General features: G+C 40.8%; 1 protein-coding gene across 1 annotated transcript in view; it reads left to right on the forward strand.

Annotated features, from left to right (window-relative positions):
* The window catches only part of LOC144473909 (pickpocket protein 19-like), a 125,858-nt gene extending 111,471 nt beyond the window's left edge, over positions 1-14,387 (forward strand). Inside the window, exons 4-8 of the mRNA XM_078188310.1 lie at positions 1,736-2,023; positions 8,888-9,157; positions 9,635-9,688; positions 9,758-9,979; positions 13,394-14,387. Of these exons, the coding sequence (XP_078044436.1) occupies positions 1,736-2,023; positions 8,888-9,157; positions 9,635-9,688; positions 9,758-9,979; positions 13,394-13,671 (1,112 nt within the window). The 3' untranslated portion in view covers positions 13,672-14,387. The remainder of the gene's footprint in view (positions 1-1,735; positions 2,024-8,887; positions 9,158-9,634; positions 9,689-9,757; positions 9,980-13,393) is intronic.
* Positions 14,388-22,633: the final 8,246 nt, after the last annotated feature.

Raw genomic sequence — 22,633 nt, forward strand, 5'->3', positions numbered from 1 at the left:
TAAAGTGTTAGATTCAATTTTTATTGTTTCGTACAATTAGTAATATATTTACATATTCAATGTGTTTGAATAGCAGCGAATTCAAGCATTGGTCGGGTAATCGACGTCCACCTGCAATTAAACTGAATCAGAGTTCAAGAGCGTCAGAGAATAATTTTTTCCCGCCATCGCTATGTATATTCTTCGACAGCGTTTCATTATGCAACCACGAGCGGGATTCTATTGCATTTTTCAATCGCTGAACGAATTCCATCGACTAGACTCGATCAGTAAATTTTAATTCCTCTCCGGGGACGATATCCCGTTGCGCTGTTTCGAGACGACGGACGCTGGGAAACGTTTAATAAGGGCACCGTCGTCGCCGCGACTTTCATGCAAATGCCCTGGCATAAATAGAACCCTCCAGAAAAGCCACCGCCCACTTTTTCTCGGGCCGCAACATTTAGTGCGGTCCTCTTTATTTCGCTGAATTATACGAGCACGCCGCCCACCCCGGCCGCCGCGGAATCGTTAAACCGTCCCGAAACTCCGTGGAGCCTAGTTGTTGGATACCGGAAGTTTCGTAGCTTATGATAGCAATCCCCATAAATAGCATATCTTATTGTGAACCGTTCTACCATAATTTGGTGGTCGATCAAGAGCAGGAAATAAAATTGTAGCTATTGACACCACAGTAGTACAAGGGACACATTGTTAATGGAATCTCTTAATTGAAACATACAATGAAAAGTTGACATATTTAGACACTTTATTTGGACTTACAACTAAAACAAGAAATTTATTACCTGAATTTATTATTTAAATTTTAATTGGGAGAACATGGTTTGGGCCGTGTAGACAGTTCAAAATATGTAATTTTATTTGATTTTATATAATAAAATAATTATTATAATTTTATATATAATCAAAGTATTTTATCTGTCAGTCTAAATATGTAAGATGAAACAAGTTAGTTGAAACTACTGTCAAAAACGAGCAAATAATATAATATTATCTTTGTTAAGTGTAGCCGAGCGCAATTGTTTAGACGTTTCTATAATGGAAATTGTATCACTCTAACAGAATCTACCATCTACCAGTTTATACCTTCATTCACAAATATATGTATAGCATGTCTATGGAACGCTATGAAAGACGATTTAGTTATGAAGTAAAACACTGTCTCACCTAGGAATTTTATCAAACAATTTTATTATTGGGCACTTAATCAAGAAGACTTCATAAGTTAGGGGGTGGGCACCTTAAGGACTATCGACTATCTACTAGACTATACTTTCAGTAGTAACTATATATATTTCCTATGAAACATCATAAAAGACGATCTTGTTAAAAAAAAGCAATGTGCCTCCAGTAAAAATTTTATCATCTGATTTTATCGTCGGACACTTAATCAAGAAGACCTTATAAGTTAGAGCGGGTCGGACATCTCAAGGTCTATCTATACTATCTACCAGTCTACATCTTCAGTAGCAAATATATCAACTTCCCATCGAACTCCATAAAAAATATTTTATCGTTGTGCTTTTAAATAATAAGACTTATTACTTTACGACTTACGTAGACGTAGACAGCTGAAGGACAACCTAAGCTTATCTATCTTACACCTTCCATACCAAATAAGTGACTTTAAGCTGCAGACAAGAACGAACGAGTGAAACGGCGCCTTCGACCAGACAATTTAAATGTACCGATTCAAATGCAGCCCTCCTACAATTGAGTACCGTTTCCATCCTAGATGTGAACGTGACGGACGTTCTGCTGCGAGTGGTGCCCAGCTGCTCCCAGCTGTTCGTGCGCTGCTGGTGGCGGAACTCGTTTCGAGACTGCTGCGAGATATTCGAGCTGCAGAAGACCGAGTACGGGTTCTGTTACTCGTTCAATTCTCAGCAGGCAGAGACAGTGAACCAACGGAAGTACCACGGATACCGGGAACGTCGTCCCCGCAGAGCAACCAGCTATGGTGCCTGGAGCGGCCTCAGGGTCACCGCTCGGATGGCGAACGTGACCAAGCCACCGGATTCGCGTGAGTATGCTCGCATCTGGAACTCCATCTTCGGAAGTGTACGGCATTGTTCTTCGAAACTGTTGCGTCTTAGACATGGGTTATGGATCGGTGTCTTTGGTCCGATAGTCTGGCCGCAGACGATCCTCCACTAGTCGAGTTTAGGCAATGTACAGATTGAATTAAACCGGGATGGTTTGTATTGAAGATCGCCACTTTGAACACGTACTGAGATTACTCGTGTGTACGTGTAATTGATATTACGAGTGTGATATTATTACCTTGAATAATCAATTAATATTACACGTGTAATTAATACTATGCATGTATTAAACCAAAGCGAAAGGTTAATTAATTAATACTGTACGTACGGAGCACTACAACCGCAACCCCCGTTAATTATAGTGTTTGCTTGAATTACAAAATTTATTCAATTATTTCCCTGGCAAGACTCTATAGTTTTGATAATCTTAATGCGAAGAATGTGGATCGTTACGGCTATATAATAACATAAAGTGAATATAAATAGTTATAATATGTCAACTATTGTATACTTCGACAAAGAAGTATATGGGTTACATATACATATAATACATATGTATATAACACGGATATATCAACGTATTTTAAGTAGACGTGAAATTGGTATTTCTAGCTTACAGTCAGTCCCACAAGTATTCGTACCCTCATTGTATATAAGAGAAATCTCTTGAAATCAAGGGATACATGTAAAATTTTGAAATAAACTTGTTATTTTTAATGAACACATGTATAAAGTTAATTTATACCAAATTATAACAAAATAAATTAACTAATAACAAGAATATATTGTTTTTACTTCTCGTGGTACGTAATAACAATTCACAAAAGTATTCGTACCAGTGTAGATTTTGTCAGAAAATCGCATATTGGAGTAGCTTTTTTACTTTATATTAATTTTCTAGTATTTAGTGGGTCCACCTTTATGCCTTATTCTATCGTTTAATCGATTTGGCATACTTTCTACCAGTTACTTGGTAACTTGATACTAGGTTCCATATTATTCCCAACTTCCAAAATTTTTTTTTTGGCATTTGTTTATTGAAAATTTCATGCTCGTGTAGTTTTTTTATTTATTTCCCTCCGTACATTGTCTATAGGATTTGTATCTGGACTCTGAGGGGGTGTATGTAAAAAATGGGGAACGTGGTAAAGTATTCACTCACGAACAATCTGAGCAGTATGCTTCGGGTCGTTGTCGCGTTGGAAATAGTAGTCATCTTCCAGACCAAGCTTAATCGCACTTGAGTGCAGATTTTCTTCGAGTATATTTTTATATTTTATCTTATCTAAAATTCCATCGATAAAGACAAGTTTGTTCACTCCGGATACCGCCATACAGCCCCATACCATCACAGAGTCTCTACCGTGCTTTACAGTTGGTTCTACACTTTTTAATTCAAGTTCTGTAATAGGCTTTCTCGAAACTTTTCCTCTTCCATCACATCTAAAAATATTAAATTTCGACTCATCTGAAAAAGAAACTTTTTTCCAGAAGGTATTACTTTGATTTCTGTACTCCTTCGCAAATGCTAATCTCTTTGTCCTGTTAATTTGACTAATGAAGGGCTTCTTCCTCGGTGTTCGACCATGAAAATCTTTACTTCTCAATATTCTTCGACAAGTTTCAGCAGAAACCTTCTTAGTGCACATATCGTTACACATTGTAGCTAACATATGCGCACTAATTCGAGGATTTTTTTGCACTTTACCTATAACAACAGTATTTCTTTCTCGAACTGTTAAAATCTTTGGTCTTCTAGTACGTTTGTTATTTAACAAACTATCACTTGTTTTCAACCGTTTAATGCTAAATTGAATCGTCGATTTACTTCTGTCTACTATTTTTGCTATCTCGACATAACTTTTGCCTTTTTGGTGTAATTTAAAAATTATTTTACGCACTTCGAGAGTAGTCTCGGACTTTTTTCGACTCATTTCTGATTATTGATGTTATTCTGACAAAGTTTCGAACTAGACTACTTTGTTGGCATTCACCCAACCGACTATCAACTGTGGAAATTATTTTCGATGTAAAATGACGGTGTAACATAACAAAATTGAGACTCTGCTAAGTATAGTACGAATACTTTTGTGGACTGTTATTACGTACTACAAGGAGTGAAATCAATATATTTTTGTTGTTAGTTAATCAATTTTGTTATAATTTGGTATAAAGAAACTTTATACATGTGTTCATTCATAATAAGAAGTTTATTGCAAAATTTGACATGTATCCCTTGATTTCAACAGATTTCTCTTATAAGCAATAATGGTACGAATACTAATGGGACTGACTGTACATATAATACATATGCGTATAACACGGATATATCAATGTATTTTAAGTACACGTGAAATTGGTATTTCTAGTTTATATGTATAGACAGCTGATTTTTATCTTGACGATTGACGTTCCCCTGAGGTGCTCAATAAATTTGGTATAATGAAACATAATGGTATAATGGAGGTATAATGATGGGTCCCTCGCGCGATTTTATTACAGTAATTGTTCGCATTCATTAATTATTATATTCTTAACATCCTTAACAATGTAAAGGGTAATTAACTTATATTGGATACCGCGAGTGTTTGCACGTTTCTGCAGTACGCTGTTCGTATATCAGCACAAGTTAAAGAAAAAGCAGTGATATTAACAACGAATTGTGCAAATTTACACAATTCCCCAAAGAATACGTAATTACCAAAACGATTATTGTTTCGAACAATGGATTACTTTATAAATAATTACTTCCGATCAAAAACTTTTAATGAATGAAACGTTGGTCGTTGTAATCCATCAACGAATCGCGTTCAATCAGAAATAACCAACAGCATCGTTATTAATTAAGAGATGGATTATTTAAAGCGGCGATTGTACTGCTGTACAGTGACGCAGGGTATTTGTCTGGGGATTTGATTTGTCTGGATGATTATTTTCAGCCGGAGCCGGTGCCGGCAGACTGCACGGTGGAAACCGTGTCAATTACCGGCGATAAGAAATTCATCAGAATTCATACTCCTCCGGCGAATGAGAATCACGAACCAGGGGCGGACGTGTAATATTCTCCGGCAGATGTCATTTAATTTTATGTCCGCGAGTCTGCAAAGTGACTCTCGGCGGACGTCTTGTGGTTATCCCGTGGTCCTTGAAAAATTCCCGGTTAGGCGGTTGTGAAACAACGTTGATAAACGAACCGTATTCTCTGGACGAATGGCGCTCCACGGAAGCGACGTTGTTTAACGCAGATTTAGACGCCTGTAAATAACGCGCCCTTCCACCACGTACATTTTTTCCTCTCTCTCTCTCTCTCTCTCTCTTCGTCTTTCGCGTCCAGGGTACAACGTGTACATAATTTCCCTCGTTTCATTACTCGTGTTGCGCCAAAAACGTCCTAATTAAATGTAAAATCGGGAGAGGGCTTTCGAAACAATAAAATGCTCCGCGCGTTTTATTGCCGGCTGAAATAACGGCGGAAAATAATTTTACGGCGAACAATCCACAGTTCGACGCCCGGGGATATCTAGCAAATAACGCGGCAAGTTACTTTCGCGTTTGTTGCGTGTACCGTGACTTTTAGAAATTACTGATCGATCAGGTATGAGCTAGATAATTTTCGAAGCGCGAAGAATTTAAATGCTGGGCTCCGTCGATTCGTAAAGGAATTAAATGATAGAATCGATTGGAGCTGTTGAGAATGCTGGAGCGAGTACATAGTTTGTATAGTAAGAAAATCCCGCCCTAGGAAAAAACAAAAGAGAGAGAGCGCGAATAGCGACCGCGGCGACACGCGATCGTATTGAGAAGACCACGTGTAAAGAAAACGTTTCGCTTCCTCTCGTCCAGTGCCATAAAGAAGTATTCTGTGTGTTTTCCGAGCAATTATTTCCCCGTTAATTAGTTCGAACAGTTTAAATTCGAACAGGAGCTTTAAACTGTGAGAACTCGAGTTGAATGATCGACGTATCAAAATGATTTATCAAGACAGAGATTGAAAATGATTTATCTGACAGAGATTGTTACCATTTTTGGTAAAATTGTTTAAAATAGGAATCAACTCCCACTTTCGAGCCATTAAAATAGATATTTTTACCATGCAATGTATTGATTAGAGTTGCTGATAACTCACTGGAAAGTATTTCGTGTGCGTTGGCTGTTATAATAAAGCAAATTATACCGGAATCAGTGGAAAATATAAACAGTTGTGGGTGAGCGACGTGATCAGACCAGAACCGAGAAGTAAGTCAATATTAATGCGATATGGTCAATTAAATATTATAAATATTGGCGTGTGCTTTACATTCATTTCTCTTTACGTATTTTGTATAATTACGTATTTAATTTGTATTCGTGTCATTCAACAAAATTGATTATATTTATTACCAATATTAAAGCCTGTCGGTATGGAAGGATGTAATAATTAATATGAAATGCAAAAGAAAATGAAAATTCATTTCCCAAGTTGAATCAACTCGTCTCGTAATATAAGTTGGACATTAAATTAGCTAGGAGTTTAATACATACTCTGCAGATTTATCGAACTAGAGTACCGTAAAATTAATTAAAAAATTAACGATGTATTCCGATCGCGTGTGGTACACATGAACAAATGATAAGTTGGTGATAATAACGTTCTCCACGAAGATGTTCACACAGACTGTGTCGATTATCATAGCAACGGACAATATGTTTTAAAGGAATCTGAGATGCTCTGACGAAAAAATAGGTTTTCCAAACTGCAAAACGGTGAAAGGATTTTCAGAAGAAAGCCAGACTAGTACGCTGGCAGAATAGTCGAGAGTGAAAGTTATAAAATAGGGAATGAATGAGACAAATGTCTCGAGTGTTTTGGAGCATCGAAGGATCTTTCGCTGACATTGAGGGAAAAGACTGTGACTGTGAAAATTATGGAAACTCCTTCCTACAGAAATTTGGCCACATTCCTCAAATAAACACCACGGTAGATTGTGGCCCCTCCAATATTAGACGCTCTGTGGAGGACCACCTTTTGTTTCGCCTTCAATTCGCTTGTAACTACGCTGATGATCGTATGTCTAAACGTGACCTATAATAGTACAGACACGCGTTTTATTCACGCGCCCTGCACTCTTTCTCGCTAAAATCTATCCCAATCTTCCTCTACGGAGAACAAGTTGTCTTAATTCTCGTCGAGGCTGTGGCGAAAGTGACGATAACGATTACAGCGAGCGTCCATCGCACTCCCGTAACAAGTAAAATCAAAATCCCTAAAAGGAGTTAGTTTTCAATCACTGGGTGTCGTGGGTGGGGAAAGAATTCGCGATAAATTGGAAAATCGATTGGACTCGGAATCTCGAGCGGATATCGACATTGAAACACGCCCGAAAGGACTCGCGTGTCGTGGATTCTACGAGATCGCCGGTTCAAGGAGCCGATCGCTCGAATTTCCCGACGACGGCGGCGGCGACGCCGATGACGACGACGGTGCACGCGGTTCGTCGAGGCAGTTAAATTACTTGGAATTTGCTGCGGCTGGTCACGTGATCCCGAAGTTACCACTTTGATGACTGAATGCCCATTGAGTCGGCCAAGTATGACCGTCGTTTCCGTCGAACTCCCGTAAAACTTCCTCCGTCGTCGACAATTTCCCTCGGAGATCGTCGCGTTCTACCGCGGCTCCATTCTACCGCGAACTTAGGCTCCTTTCGACAGGCGAGCGTCGCCTTTTCTCATTTTATACCGCGTCGAAAAATCTAGAAGAGATTCTGAGAGGCTCTCTCCTTCTCTCTCTCTCTCTCTTACTCTTTCCCTCTCTTTTTCTCTTTACGCGTCACGGGAACCCGATTCGACTCGCGATTTTACGATTTGACGGCTGTTCGAAGCCCTTTCGACATTGTTCACCTTTGTCGCCGAGTTTCCATGACTTCGGAACCACCATTCGGGATTACAAGAGATATTGCGAACCGCGACAAAGGGCTGACGAAAGGCGCCGCAATTGCCCAACCGCGTTTTACTGCCGGCGAATAAAGATAACCGTTCTTTGAAATTAATGGCCCGCGATGGTCCGCCGATTTGGACCGTGTTGCACCCGGGTCTCACTCGAAGAGCTGTATTCTGACGTGCCGAGTGTGAACAAGGGCTTTATGTGCAGGCACAATGGTGGCCGTTAACGTTTCACGATTCCTCAAAAATACTGTCTTTTGATTGTTTATTTGTTTAGTTGATAAGCAAGAATTTAACGTGCCGTTTCCTGAGATGATACTTTTGCTTATTTCTTTAACTCCCTTCTATTTCTTATCTCTGCTTAAAATTTATTTGTAAAATATCTTCAACATTATATCGCATTGACAAACATCTTTAGTAACGTTCTCCCATTAATATCGATTTTTAAAATTCTGTACGTCGAAGATGTTTTAATAAGTTATTGTCGCTGCTCCAAGATTGACAGACGTAAAATGTTTCATCATTTTTTTCACGCTCTTGCGCTTCTTATTTTTGCTGAACAATTTTTTTTACACCATAGTTTAAACGTTGCTCCACCGCGAGAAGTATTGTTGCAATAGTAACATTGATACAGTTTTTATAAATTCTAAACGACCTTTCGAATAAGCAGCAATCGGTTGTTAAAAGTTAGTGTGTTACGTAACTTATTGGAGTAACCAGTCCACGGTTTTGAAAATTCCTTTGAATAATAGATGCCCAGAGACCCTAAATCGGAAAACTGTTATAGTTCTTTTCGATATCCGAACAGCCTAACAATGAAAGAATCGTGGAGGATCGAAAGGATTTTGGGTAATCGTCGCTGCTCGATTTGAATACGGATTCGCATTTTAGAAGTATCAAGAAATATTTTCGAAACTTTCCAGACGAGTCCGACGGTATTTTATTCATGCTGGACGATCCGAGAGTGTGGCCCAACAACGGACGAGTGATCCCAGCGAACTCGCTGACCACCGTATCGTTCGATTGCATCTCTGGGTTCGCTACTCAATCGATTCTGGAGCTCGACGAAAGCAGGGCGCCTTGCAGACACAAGCCCGAGACGCTCTACGCTCAGGAGACCTGCATATCGTTTTGCAAGCAGAATCATACCATCGAACACTGCGGGTGCAATCCTTCGTTCATGTTTCCTGCCCGTACGTCGTCATTAATGCATCTGCAATTGTTGTCCATCTATTTACATATTTTCGTGCTATGCTCTCTACCATTTTTAACATTTACCACTGAACTCTAAACATAACTAATATAGTGTACGACATATTGTTTTATGACAATGACAAGATTGTATTTGCTCGAAGTTACTAAAGGATTGACAATAGAAACGTTTCTATAACTTCAGTAACTGTAAGAGGAAAAATCAGAGACAGGTCCAATGTGAGTATTTGATAGGGTTAGAATGCCATGCATAAATAAATTTGATGTTATGTTAATGATAATACTGAACACGTGTGAATACAATCTGACCAGACAGCAAGCCAGAAGATGGAAAATTTACAAAATATCATTAACGAGTTAACAAACCAGAAGCAATTCGAATAATTTATTCAAAACACTCGTTGCCAAAAAATTGACGGAACATTTCTGTTTATTCTGAACCTGATGCTGTCTTGCAGGTTCCATCCGCGAGTGCAACATATCCGACTTCATCTGTCTAGCCGACCACAATGGTAAGAATGACGACTCGTTCCGAATTCCTGAAAGGTTTCGCTAATTGTAAGTTTCGAATGGCTCGCAAGACCTGTACAGAGATAATGTCTTCACGGAAGAGGAAGAGGCGGTTGAGAAGGATCAAGTGGTTTGCAACTGTCCGCCGGGCTGCGACTATAACATCTACACACCCCACTTGGCAGCGGTGAGGATGTATCAGTCGGCGGACATCACGATGGACGTGCATTTCTCCAGCCAGACGAACTTCCGCTACAAGATGGACCTGGTCTACACTCGCATCAATTTTCTCGGTGATTATGCCACGATTTATCCCGTCCACTAAACATCCCATAACGAACCATTTCACACGCGAACGTCGCATTTTTCTCAGCTGTGATTACCGGGCTGATTCTCATATTTCTGGATCGAGATTGGGAATATTCTCGATTTATTTCCATAGCGTTTTCGTTCGCAATATTTCATCCACCGACGGACTTGCATCCGCTGTTATTTATTACTCAAGCAGTCGAAACAAAAGATTCTATTCATCCGGGGATATCAAGATGGCGCTTGCAAAGCTTCAAATTTGGTGCTAAATTGCTAGATACATACCACTTTGGCCAGCTGAATCGAATTCATATTCAAATATACGGAGCCAGCCTCCGTTGTTCTCGCTAAGAATACGACAGCCGCGCTCATTCAAGACAGAAAATCTGCAATCCGATTCGCCGGAGATTTACATTTCTTTGGCCGCGGTTCCAGGAGCCGGGGCTTGCGAAAACTTTGCTTTTGTGCCGTTGGCGAACGCTTCCGCCGGTGCTGCGAAACCGAAAGAACCAGAATGAAGTAATTTTCAACGCTAGAGAATCGATTCGGCAACGGGATTCTGCTCTTAATTTTATTCCTGTGTCAGCCATTCCTTCGTCAATCTTTTTATAGGGTCGTTCGGTGAGTTCATGCCAATGTTTCAGGAAAATTCAAAGGTAACAATATTTGATTAATTTCATATACACCATTTCGTTCCACAACCTTTCTCTATAGTATGGTTCAGTTTCGATCTATGTCTTTATTTGATCATCTTCACTAGTGGTTTGTCTGTCCTAGCGTTCTTGATCGTTAAGGCTGAATTCTTCAGCTCTAAATTTCGCGAGCCACTTGCACACAGGTTTTGCTTGTGCGGCATTTGTAGCTTTGCGGTAACGAAATAATATTAATCTCTTCAAGAATTAATTTTTATAGTAGAGGACAATCTATTTAATTGTTTCTTTTTTATTTATCATCCATCTCATTTCATTCGATGTGGTCTTGTTAGCATTGCTGAAGGATTCTGTAGCGAATAGTTTTTCAACTGATTCTCATTTTCTTTACATTTAAAATAATCATAATTATAAGAAAACTAAACTTACATGTGCGTGGCCAAGAGTGTAAAGAGGTTAAATGTCTAAAATGTACTTAACCTTCTTCCATCGTCAATATGTTAAAAAACTGGCACAAACTAATTTATCATAACCAAATATTTTGTAAATTTTATTGAAACGATTAGTTTTATGAATATTATGTCCCAATGCCATCTACCAAAAATCAATAAGAATTTCGAACACCCGCGAGCCTGCCATGTTAAAATTTCGCAAAATTGCACAGTTCAGCAAGTGGAACAGATTAGGACTTTCAATCAACTTTCAACCGTGAAGTCGGTAAGACATTTTAATCTCAGAGACTCGAATTTATTAGCCGTTGGTAGTAGTAGGTTTCCAAATCGTGAAATATATCCCTCATCAGCAGAAGGCAAAATTGATTTAAATCAAACGAACATTTCCAAAGGCCGTAAATATAACTTAAAAGAATTTGCATGAATTTGATTTCTCAATTAGTTTCCTTGACTGTTGTTCGAAATACACGAAGCGTTTCGAGCATCGCGAGCAATTGACTCGGCGACATACAGTCAGTCTCATAAGTATTCGTACCCTCATTGCTTATAAGAGAAATCTGTATATCAATGCATCAAGGGATGCATGTACAATTTTACAATAAACTTTTTATTTTCAATGAACACATGTATAAAGTTTATTTATACCAAATTATAAGAATATTGATTAACTAATAACAAAAATATATTGATTTTACTCCTCACAGCACGTAATAACAGTACACAAAAGTGTTCGTACCATTCTTAACAGAGTCGATTTTGTTATGTTACACCGTCATTTCACATCGAAAATAATTTCCACAGTTGACAGTCGGTTGGGCGAATGCCAACAAAGTAGTCTACTTCAAAACTTTGTAAGAATAACATCAATAATCAGAAATAAGTCGAGAGAAGTCCAACTACTCTAGAAGAGCGTAAAATAATTTTTAAATTGCACCAAAAAGACAAAAGTAATGTTGAGATAGCAAAAATAGTAGACAGAAGTAAATCTACGATTCAATTTAGCATTAAACGGATGAAAACAAGTGATAGTTTGACAGAAGTAAATCTACGATTCAATTTAGCATTAAACGGATGAAAACAAGTGATAGTTTGTTAAATAACAAACGTACTAGAAGACCAAAGATTTTAACAGTTCGAGAAAGAAATACTGTTGCTATACGTGAAGTGCAAAAAAATCCTCGAATTAGTGCGCCTATGTTAGCTACAATGTGTAACGACATGTGCACTAAGAAGGTTTCTGCTGAAACTTGTCGAAGAATATTGTGAAGTGAACATTTTCATGGTCGCACACCGAGGAAGAAGCCCTTCATTAGTCAAATTAACAGGCCAAAGAGATTAGCATTTGTGAAGGAGTACAGAAATCAAAGTAATACCTTCTGGAGAAAAGTCTTTTTTCAGATGAGTCGAAATTTAATATTTTTAGATGTGATGGAAGAAGAAAAGTTTCGAGAAAGCCTATTACAGAACTTGAATTAAAAAGTGTAGAACCAACTGTAAAGCACGGTAGAGACCCTGTGATGGTATGGGGCTGTATGGCGGCATCCGGAGTGGGCAAACTTGTCTTTATCGATGGAATTTTAGATAAGATAAAGTATAAAAATATATTCGAAGAAAATCTGCACTCCAGTGCGATTAAGTTTGGTCTGGAAGATGACTGCTATTTCTAACGCGACGACTCGAAGCATACATGGAGTGAATATTTTACCACGTTCCCCATTTTTTACATACACTCCCTCAGAGTCCAGATACAAATCCTATAGAAAATTTACGGATGGAAATAGATAAAAAACTACACGATCATGAAATTTTCAATAAACAAATGCTAAAAAACAAAATATTGGAAATTTGGAATAGTAATGAACCGAATTTCGCATTAAAACTGGTAGAAAGTATGTCAAATCGATTAAACGATATAATAAGGCATAAAGGTGGGCCCACTAAATACTAGAAAATTAATATAAAGTAAAAAAGCTACTCTAATATGCGATTTTCTGACAAAATCTACACTGGTACGAATACTTTTGAGTACTGTTATTACGTACTGCGAGGAGTAAAATCAATATGTTTTTGTTATCAGTTAATCAATTTTGTTACAATTTGGTATAAATATACTTTATTCATGTGTTCATTCATAAGAAAAAGTTTATTGCAAAATCTTACATGCGTCCCTTGATTTCAACAAATTTTTCTTATAAACAATGAGGGTACGAATACTTATGGGAGTGACTGTAGTTGATTCTGGAACGATCAGGTTTTTCTGGGAAATCGGGAGGAACGTAGAATGTTTGTTTTGCAGTGTCCTTCGGCGGGATAATCGGCTTGTTCCTGGGCGGCTCGTTGCTCAGTGCGATCGAGCTGCTCTATTACCTGGCGGTGATGGTGTTCCGTTACCTGACCTCGTGTCGTCCCGAAGCGCATCCTCGCCCCGGAAGGAAGATCGTGAGATCCGGCGGCCCTCCGACGACGCTGCTCGCATTGCCCATTCAGGATTACGGCCCAGTAAAACCGAGACCGAAGAGAATCCCGATTTTAGTGAATTACGCCGCAGCGAAATCGAATTTGAACAGATACTGAGCCAGCTCCGGGACCGGTCGAGTTTTTAAGCGGTCGCTCGGGCGATTATCGTTACTCACGATTTATCGGTGAACGAGGGCCGAGAGGGGAGCCCGGTAAGGAAGAGCAAGAAGTCGGCAAGAGCAGCATCGATTTCGCGTAACAATCTCGTTTTTTTACTGCAAATAGAGGCGACCCGGTTAGACAGTAATCACGGACGCGAAACACCGGTCGCGCGTCGCGACACCCATGCCGAACGATAACGCCCCGAACGGAATTATGTAAACGCAGGCCGTAGGGAATCGATTCGTTCCTGAATGTTCTCCGCCGTCGTTTCAACGTGTTGACCAGACCAGTGGCTGCCCCGTTGCTGAATGCTCGAGTTATGAGATCGGCAACTTCTGCGTTAAGTTTTACTTTACCCGACGATCAACCGGGCGCGTTTATTTGCGCTCAAACGATTGGGGAATCGTAGGGGACGAGATTGAACCGAGTTTAACGCGAGCTCGTTTGGTTCGGAATGCAGTGGGCCTTCAAATCGTATACGAACGTGCAAATTTGTTTTTTACTGCTCGACTGTGAGGCTTCTCGTATTTTGATTTAACGGCACTGAAAAGATTACCTGAGAAATTAGCACAATGGAGAGACTTAACCTTTTGCCCTCGAAGCTATTCTAATTCGAAATAAAAGGCATGTTTTACAGGTACAATACTTGCGTTTTTAACACTGTTTTTAAATATTAACAAATTCTATACTGTAAAACTTATTCTGTAATAATGTTGCAATAAATGTCTGATAAAATTTTTCGATTACCTATACTCGCCAAAAAGCTTATCCTCAATGTTTATTTGTACTAACAGTACTTCGGATGAAATTTTTCAAAGTGCACCTTTAGGCACCGATAGTAATTGAAATCGCCTTCTAGTCAGCAGCGAGCGTGTTAACGAACCATGGCCAATCCGAAGATTCTGGTAATGCGAGCGACACCATAAGCTCCGATTGCGGCGAAATGCAAAAGTTCGCCAGATTTTTCTCTTCGAAAGAGGGATGTTTCGCTGGGAGTGGAACGAGGAGGGGTAGGGAGTGCCGCGAGCGAGATTTGCGCGCGAAACCGTCTCGCGCTGTTATAGGAGGAGGTGGGAACACTTTCCACCCGGCCGGCTGAGACGGAGCTAAATGTACCGGCCGTCCGCCGGATCCCCATTTACCCATTTATTATTTATGAGGGCGGAGCGGGCCGAGCTATGGGGCAAAGGGTGTGAGGTGAGAAGTTGCACTGTCCGACGCGGACCGCGCAGACGACGCGACGTCGACGTCGAGTCTGTGGACGGAGGCTGGGGAGAAAGAGAGGAAAAAAGAGAAGAGTTCTTTTCTCGCGGACGCTTATCTCCTTTCAGGCAGGTTGTCGGCCGCGCGAGATTTATCCAGCGTGAAAGGAGACACTCCGCGGAGGCATCTTTTTTCAGACGGTTTTAAAACCATCAGCCGGGAGCTTAACCCAAACTGCCTGCGAACCGTGCGCTCTCCCGCAGGAAGGTTCCGAGGCTGTTACAGAGGTATCGCATTATTTCGCGTCTCGCAGCCGCGGAATCGACGAACCTTTCGGAACTTCGCTTTCGAATCGTTTGCGAGGTGCGAGGAGAGGTTTCGAGGTGACATTCGGGCCAAGTGCTATCTTCCAAGAATTTTAGGGGACGCCGAAGGCGAAAGATTGTCGCCACATCGAATGCTGCGCGCGGGGGAAGTGATTTTCGTTTCAAATTTCTTGATCGATCTGAGCCACGATCTGCTTCTGAGGAAAGATTTCTTTGGTGCACTGGAATTGGTTAATTTTCACAAGGAACCAATCCTCTGTATATTGACAATAAATCTTTCTGCCACTTTTTCAAAGCAGGAAGGTTACTCCTTACGAAGAATACGAGGTAAGTGACCTATTTCGATATTTTTCGGTTACAAAGATCTCTAGTACTCAACAATAAGAAGCGTCATGCGTTTTTTTTATATTGGTGACAGTACGGTTTAAAGGAGTGAAACCCATCCTCGATCCACCCCATCGTTGAAATTACTTTATTTAACCCTTTCGCTATGGCGAATCAGCCCGCCGTTGCGCCACTCCTAAACGGATCATCCAGCCGAAAGTGTGCACATTGCTAGCCAAATCAATTCTCAATCCATCCAAGTTGCACGCCAGTTGCAGTTCTCTTGATGCCATTTTGTGAAGGGCACAACCTAAACACTTTATTGAAGTGATAGTAACTTGTAATACGTATAAGAAATGAGGATATTTTTAGACAGCAGGTGGACGTACCAATACAAAACTTCACTGAAATTCTTTATCCTAAACTTAGTACTTTCGATTTTCTATCCCTTTATGGCATGTAACACAGTAGTAATCGAAAAATGCAGGTATAACGAATATAATTTGAGTGGTGTGACGTTTATTTGACTCGTCAAAAGATTTACGCATCAGTCGCAAGAGGCTGTGCTATCCAAAAATTAGACCGTGATATTACCGATATGTCGGATATCCGGCGTTTTCATGTGGATGACGGATGTATCCGTCGTTCGGCTCTGCGAGTTTCCATGTGGATGACGGATATATCCGTCGTTCGGAGCGAAAGGATTAAGGACCTGCCTCACTGCAGTTTTTTTCATTCTGTTAATTTCGTCTGACGCTCTCTACTATTACTTTTTAGCGAGACCTATATATTCTTGTAAACTCCCCACACAAGATCACGTCTACTCGCTGAACCCCAAATAATGACCGTAGAGAGCAGACTAAATGTTGTAGTAGCTCTTAAATTATTCTTTTCCACCCATTTCTCTTGGCTCCTCCCACAAACGTCCTTGACTCCACTCACAAATGTGCTTGACCCCTCCCACAAGTACTTTGCTTCACCCAGGAATCTTCTCGTTTCTCCAACAAAGTTCTAGTTCGCTTTCTAGACCAACAGCAATAGCTACAAAGATCATTTCTCTGAAAAAAGGGCGAATCCCTCGGGACACAGCTCTGCGATAGTTCAAAAGACAGCTCGATAGCAGCCCTCACATCGGGGACTGGTTTGCTCTGGTCTGCAAAAGAGTCCGTAACCATTGCGACACATAATTCCCGGTCAGACGGGCCCCGACTCTTTCGGGAAGTCGTCGCCGTCAGACGCGAAGGTAAAAGATACCGTCGGCGGGATCGTTATCGAAAGTAATTCGATGGATTTTCCCGTCGCAGAGCGCGGGGAAGAAAGCATTCTCCTTCATCCCCGAACTACTCAAGAGGTACGTGAAGGGTTTAGATAACAGCACGCCCGAGAGTTACTCCAAACTTTCCCGTTTCCTTTTTGGAGGCAGGCCGTGGCTCTTCCTCTTTCCTTTTTCTACCCTCGTCCCAACAATCCTTCGGCATCTCTCTTGCCCCCCTCCCGCGCGCGCGCGCGCGCCCGCCCTCTCCCTCTCACCTTTCTGTACCCACGCCGTCCTCACCTTTCACCCCCTTCGCTCGCCCTCGCAGGCGCAGCCACCAACTTTCCTACGACAGTTTGACAAAATGCAGATTTCCTTCGTTTCCCTGACAACGATCGGTTTTTCTGCTTACTCCTCTTCCTTCCGCCACCGTCGGCCACCCTCTTCCGTCCGCCTTCGGCCTCGCGTTCGTGCGCGACGTGCATGCTTAAGCTCCCTCCTTGCCTCTGTCCGCATCGCGCTGCAGGATGAGGCCAATGGGATTCTCGTCTCCTTCTTCTTTCTTTGCGCTCGACTTCCTCGGCCTTCGTCGACGTTGATGTCGCCCGGCCACTTCCGGCAACTGGCACCGATATCGACATATTAGCGTTTCTTGGAACACTGCGGGAATCGAGGGGATCACGGTGCCAAACGGGACCTTTAAATCATGCTGTTCCGCGGTATCGGCTCGCCATGATATCCTGTTTGCTCTAACAATCCCATGCAATGTCTCGTTCCAGTTGTTCACGGAATGGGTTCCGCAAATTATTTTCGCTCAGCATTCGCCAACTTTCGCAGTTGCGGCGTCGCTTGCAGACTTCAGCTATTATTTCGCTACAAATTCCCGAGTACGGTGGCACGCAACAGCTTTAACTAGGGTATGCGTGCGCCAGCTGCCAGAGTGGATCACCGCATCTTCGAGCCTGACACTTTTATCCAGCCATGAAGGCTGACGTGCCGAGATCAACCTGGATTTAACTTGTAGACCGCTCCGGAACCCGTCCGCGTTATCGCTGACGACTACTACTTGCAACTGGAATTTCTACGTTCGTACCGACCTTCGTTCTCTCGGCCTCCGGAGAAAAATTACTAATTGCAACTGCAACCAAAGAGAAATATTAATCGTTCTCTGGTCTGAGGACATTTGAGAGCCCACTATTTTCTTTGTCTATTCGTTTTCTCGCAAGGAAAAATCTGAACACGAATCGGTTTCTGCTTTTTCTACGGTTCGGCGTCCAGACGTCAAACTGTCAACGTCAGAAATTTCGAATTCTGTCCGTGTAAATTCGGATCGGGCCGCGCGGTACGAGCACTTTTAGCTGCTCGGTGAATTCATTTCAGCGGCATGACATTATGGATGTTTTCGAGGACCGAACGAACACATATTCGTTCCGCGAATCGCGTCGCAACGTCCTTGACGGTATCATTCAGCGTGACGCCACGAACAGTATGGTGAATACGAGCGAATCTACGTGCACGGGACACGACAAAGTATTTTAGCTCTGGCAAGCATTGCCGTGGAATTACACGACTGCGCTAACAGACAGGCTCGCAATCGAGACGCTACTTAACCGAACTTCTTGCTCCATACTCCAGCAGTCGAGACAGTTCGCTTCAAAATCGTTGTAACTCGAATTCCGAGGTTGTAATGCAGCTGATTTAAACTACGCAGCGACTCCACCGATCGCGATTACGTTTGGGTATTTTCTGTTCTTTAAATTTCAAATTTCGTTTAGAACCGTGTCTCGTATCAGCACGCTCCTCCCCCTAACGATTCTAGATAGCCTACCTCCGCCCATACCTGTGAGCTTCTACCACAAAGGCTCCTCCTACGATGTTCAAATTCGTTCAGAAGATATAAAATAGAAGTTATACTACTTTAACACATTGACGACGGCTTGACCCACCGGTGGGTCATACGTGTCAGACCCCTGGGCTGCGTACATTTGTTTATTTTGCTTGCATTTCACAAAATAGATAATACAAAATAGCTCTATGTTATTTTATCCGAACATTATAAACAGATATTCAATAGTAAAAACATAGAAATTCAATATAATAAACTTAACATAATTATTTAATTTTTGTAAATTTCGGGCGCCGACTCACAGAGAAAATCATGAATATCGGCGCCGACGTGAACGTGTTAAACACATTTTATATTCTTCGAATGTTCTAACTCCCTCTTCGACTGTAGTTGCACAAAATTTTGATCCATACTTCTTAGCTTCTTCTAGAATATTCAAAATTATTTAGAAATTCTATAACAGAAATAACAGAAAGTGTGACTTCCAAAGTTTGTCTAGTGCCAATTTGGTTCTGTATCTTTTAACCACGCCCCTAAATTCTTCCTAGCTCGCTTCTTATTAGTTTAAGGGGGTTAGTTTAAAAACGATTAGCTTAAAAGCTGCTTCAAGTTTTGGTAGAATGTCAGGTAATGTCAAGTCAGTTTTAGTTTTCAAAGTGATCCTGCCCACTTAGCCCTACCCACAAATGAACTCAGCTCTTCCCATAAATACGATTAGCTCCGCCCATAAGTTTCCAGTTCGTTCAGTAAATTCTGATTCGATTCTGTAACGGATACCGAGACCTTCCTCCGACTTTATACAGATAAATTTGGTGACGTATAGCTTCTTTAACTGGATGAAGGCGACTTTTCCGATTGTCCGAATGGAATCGCAGTGGCTGGTCGGGTTCCCTTGTACCATTCAATATTCATGTAAGAAGAATTACGAAGCAGTAACTTTCCGTCCTGCGGTTATCTAAATCCTGCTCTCCGCACGAGCAATTCAAGGAGGAAGGTAAAGAGCCTGTTCCTTGGCGTTCGTAGGACGAGAGGAACATCCACCGTATTACCTCCGATAAGGGTCTCCGGTATCTGCGCCTCTCGTTCTCCATGACAACACGATTATCCGGCTCGTCTGGGGCAAGTTATTCTTCGGTATCGGTCCAATGTTACCGAGATGGTTATTTTTCTCCTGCGCAGAGCGACAGAAATCTCTCCGCGGCGTTTTCGACAGCAGCGATTCCAGTCTTCCTATCTGGCTCTTCCAATTATGTGTGACTCATTTCGCCAACATCGGGACCCATGACTTTAAATTGGGCTTCGCATCGTAACTATGATTTAAGCCGTTTACTTTGAAAGTGGCCTAACACCATTTATCTTCAAATCCAGATATTTAAGGGTTTGCGTTTCAATGAATTTAAAAATATACGCATAGGACACTAATGAGTCATACTGCTTAAGTGTATCTAAGGGTGTTCAATTTATAGTTCCTATTCAAATAGTGCCCATTATTAAGTGAATAATGTGCATTTTCTTATCAAGAATGGAGTTAGGCCACCTAATGGAGTTAGGTTTTTGCAAATTTACGTTCCTCGATCTCAACCAATTCATATAAGACCAATATCATTATAATACGTTACATAGTTCCAAAATTATAATAAATAATACGGGGGTTTGTAAATGTTTGTTTCTGCCGTAAAGTGCCGCTGAGTAGCTGGTAGCCAATGTCCAAAATCGTTCGGAGTGCAAAGGGTTAAGATGCTTCAAAATGAAAAAAAAACAATACTTAATTTATTTCGCATATCTTTAAAACACTTCGGAAACTTAATTTATGCGATTCAAAATATTTTTTAACTACATAACGTACAAAGCATAAAAAACATATTACAAAACAATTTACTACTCATCTACATTATGTGTGTGTGTGAAAGGGATTTGAAGAAATCACAATGTTACGGTGGTATATATCGTAATAGGTCAATTATGTCCTTGAATTTTGCTGTTGTAATTTGTCTGATATTTTTATACAGTGGTATCAATACAATATTTTCGAACTTTCCTGGTCTAGCCCGACGTGTTATTCTCGTGGTATTCTTATTCATTGATGTCTTATAGAAAATTTTATACAGTTTATTTCTAACAAAACGCATCCAACATATTTTTAACCAGTTTATTGATTCTCCATCAGAATTCTTTACCCTTTTAAAAATTGCATCTTCTAATAATTTTGCTGATACAAAATCTTCTTGACTCATTTCATTTACAATAAAGTTATTACCTTTCCAACACTTTTTAATAATCTTGGGGAACGAACAGTAATTTATTTCTTTTTTTAATGACATTTCTACCACGCCAAAATCTCTATCATTTGGTAAAAACGAATGTCCTGATATTAAAAAATTTGTGATCTATGATTTCCACATTATTTTCGAAAATTTGGACAAAAATAAAAAAAAAAAGTTTGGAAGACGAATATTATTCTATTATTCTGTTTCTTTTTCGATTTTTGTTTTAAATCATTAGTTACTATTTCTTCTTCACTATCTGAACTAAATGGTCTTGTTCTGTTCTTCCCCATGGGTGAAATAATTTCTAAAATTCAATATTAAATTTTAAGTTTTATGTTAATTAAACGTACTGGTTATTTAACTAACGCAATTGTCCAAAAACAGAGGTTAACTTGTTAAATACTAATTAATTAAAATAGCCTTCATCACTGCCTTCCGACATTAACAATAGTAAATATATTATCTTGATTTAAGTATAAATGGAGTTAGGCCACTTTCAAACTACACGTTTCAATTATTGAACTAACCCTGAAAACTTGTGTGTCAAGAGTTATCGTATGTGCTCGGAATATAAGCAACTTGAGATGCTTTACTGATAAATAACATGAAGTTGTACACGTAACCATGGCAACGGGAAAAAATTGACAAATAGAGTTAGGCCACTTTCAAAATAAACGGCTTTTTTGTACATATTCTTAGGAACGCGATGCGATCTTAAATGATTATATTCGCAGCTCCTGGAATAGTTAGAACTAATCCTGGGAACAGATAAGCGTGAAAGCAGAGGGCGTGCCGATATCGTAGAATTCCGACCAGAACTTCGCAAATCTTCCTAACTTCGTCCTCCATCAGCTAGCCGAAGTTTCCCCAGTCCGATTTCTTCATGCGCCCCCAAAATATTCGCAGACTAGGTCAGTCACCTTCGTAGGACCGTACTTCGAAAATTTCGAAAACCTGAGTGCGCGGAAAATTTTGGCACAGCTCCGGAACTTTGTAGCAATTCTTCACACGACGGCGCGTTCTAACAAGTTGAGAAATTTTTCTACATGATCCGTGACGTAGTTTCACAAAACCCACAAAAACTTTGAATGGGAGCTAAAAAATCGCAACTGAGTGTAAGAAGTAAATTCTGCCGGCGGCGTCGTCGTCGAAAGCTCTGCGCTCTTCGAGTTGAGACATCGGCGTAGATATTCTATCGGAGAAGTTTAAGGTCTCGGCTTTGCAGAATGGCCGGACTCCCTTTTCGCGATAAATTAAATCTTTTGTTTGGCCGGCGGCGTGTTTGTTCGCCGTCCGTTTATTTTATAGAAATGCAGTGGGCGAGCGGCGGGTGGAAGGGAGCAGGGCGTGCCGTTGCACCGTGATAGCAAAGAAGTATCGTTTGCCCGGCTGCTTTGTTGGTAATGCTGAAATGGGGCAGAGGTAGTACCGCTATTGGATCCCTTCCAAGTGACTTTAAAGTTCTCTCCCCTGGAAAAATTGGAAACATCTTCGGGCTGGTGTAGAGCATGCGGATTTCTGTTGGAAAGACAGTCCTTGAAGTTCGATCTCGTTGGAAAATTGGAGGCGGCCGCATTGACGTACGACAGCCTCGAAGAAGCCCCCCCCCTCCCCCTCTGCCTCCCTTTTGCCACCACGTTCCCCTCACGACTCTTCTCTAACAATCGAAAGCGTATTTTCCGAGGCGCGTTATGCG

Source organism: Augochlora pura, chromosome 7 (assembly GCF_028453695.1).
Source record: "Augochlora pura isolate Apur16 chromosome 7, APUR_v2.2.1, whole genome shotgun sequence".
NCBI classification, from domain to species: domain Eukaryota; kingdom Metazoa; phylum Arthropoda; class Insecta; order Hymenoptera; family Halictidae; genus Augochlora; species Augochlora pura.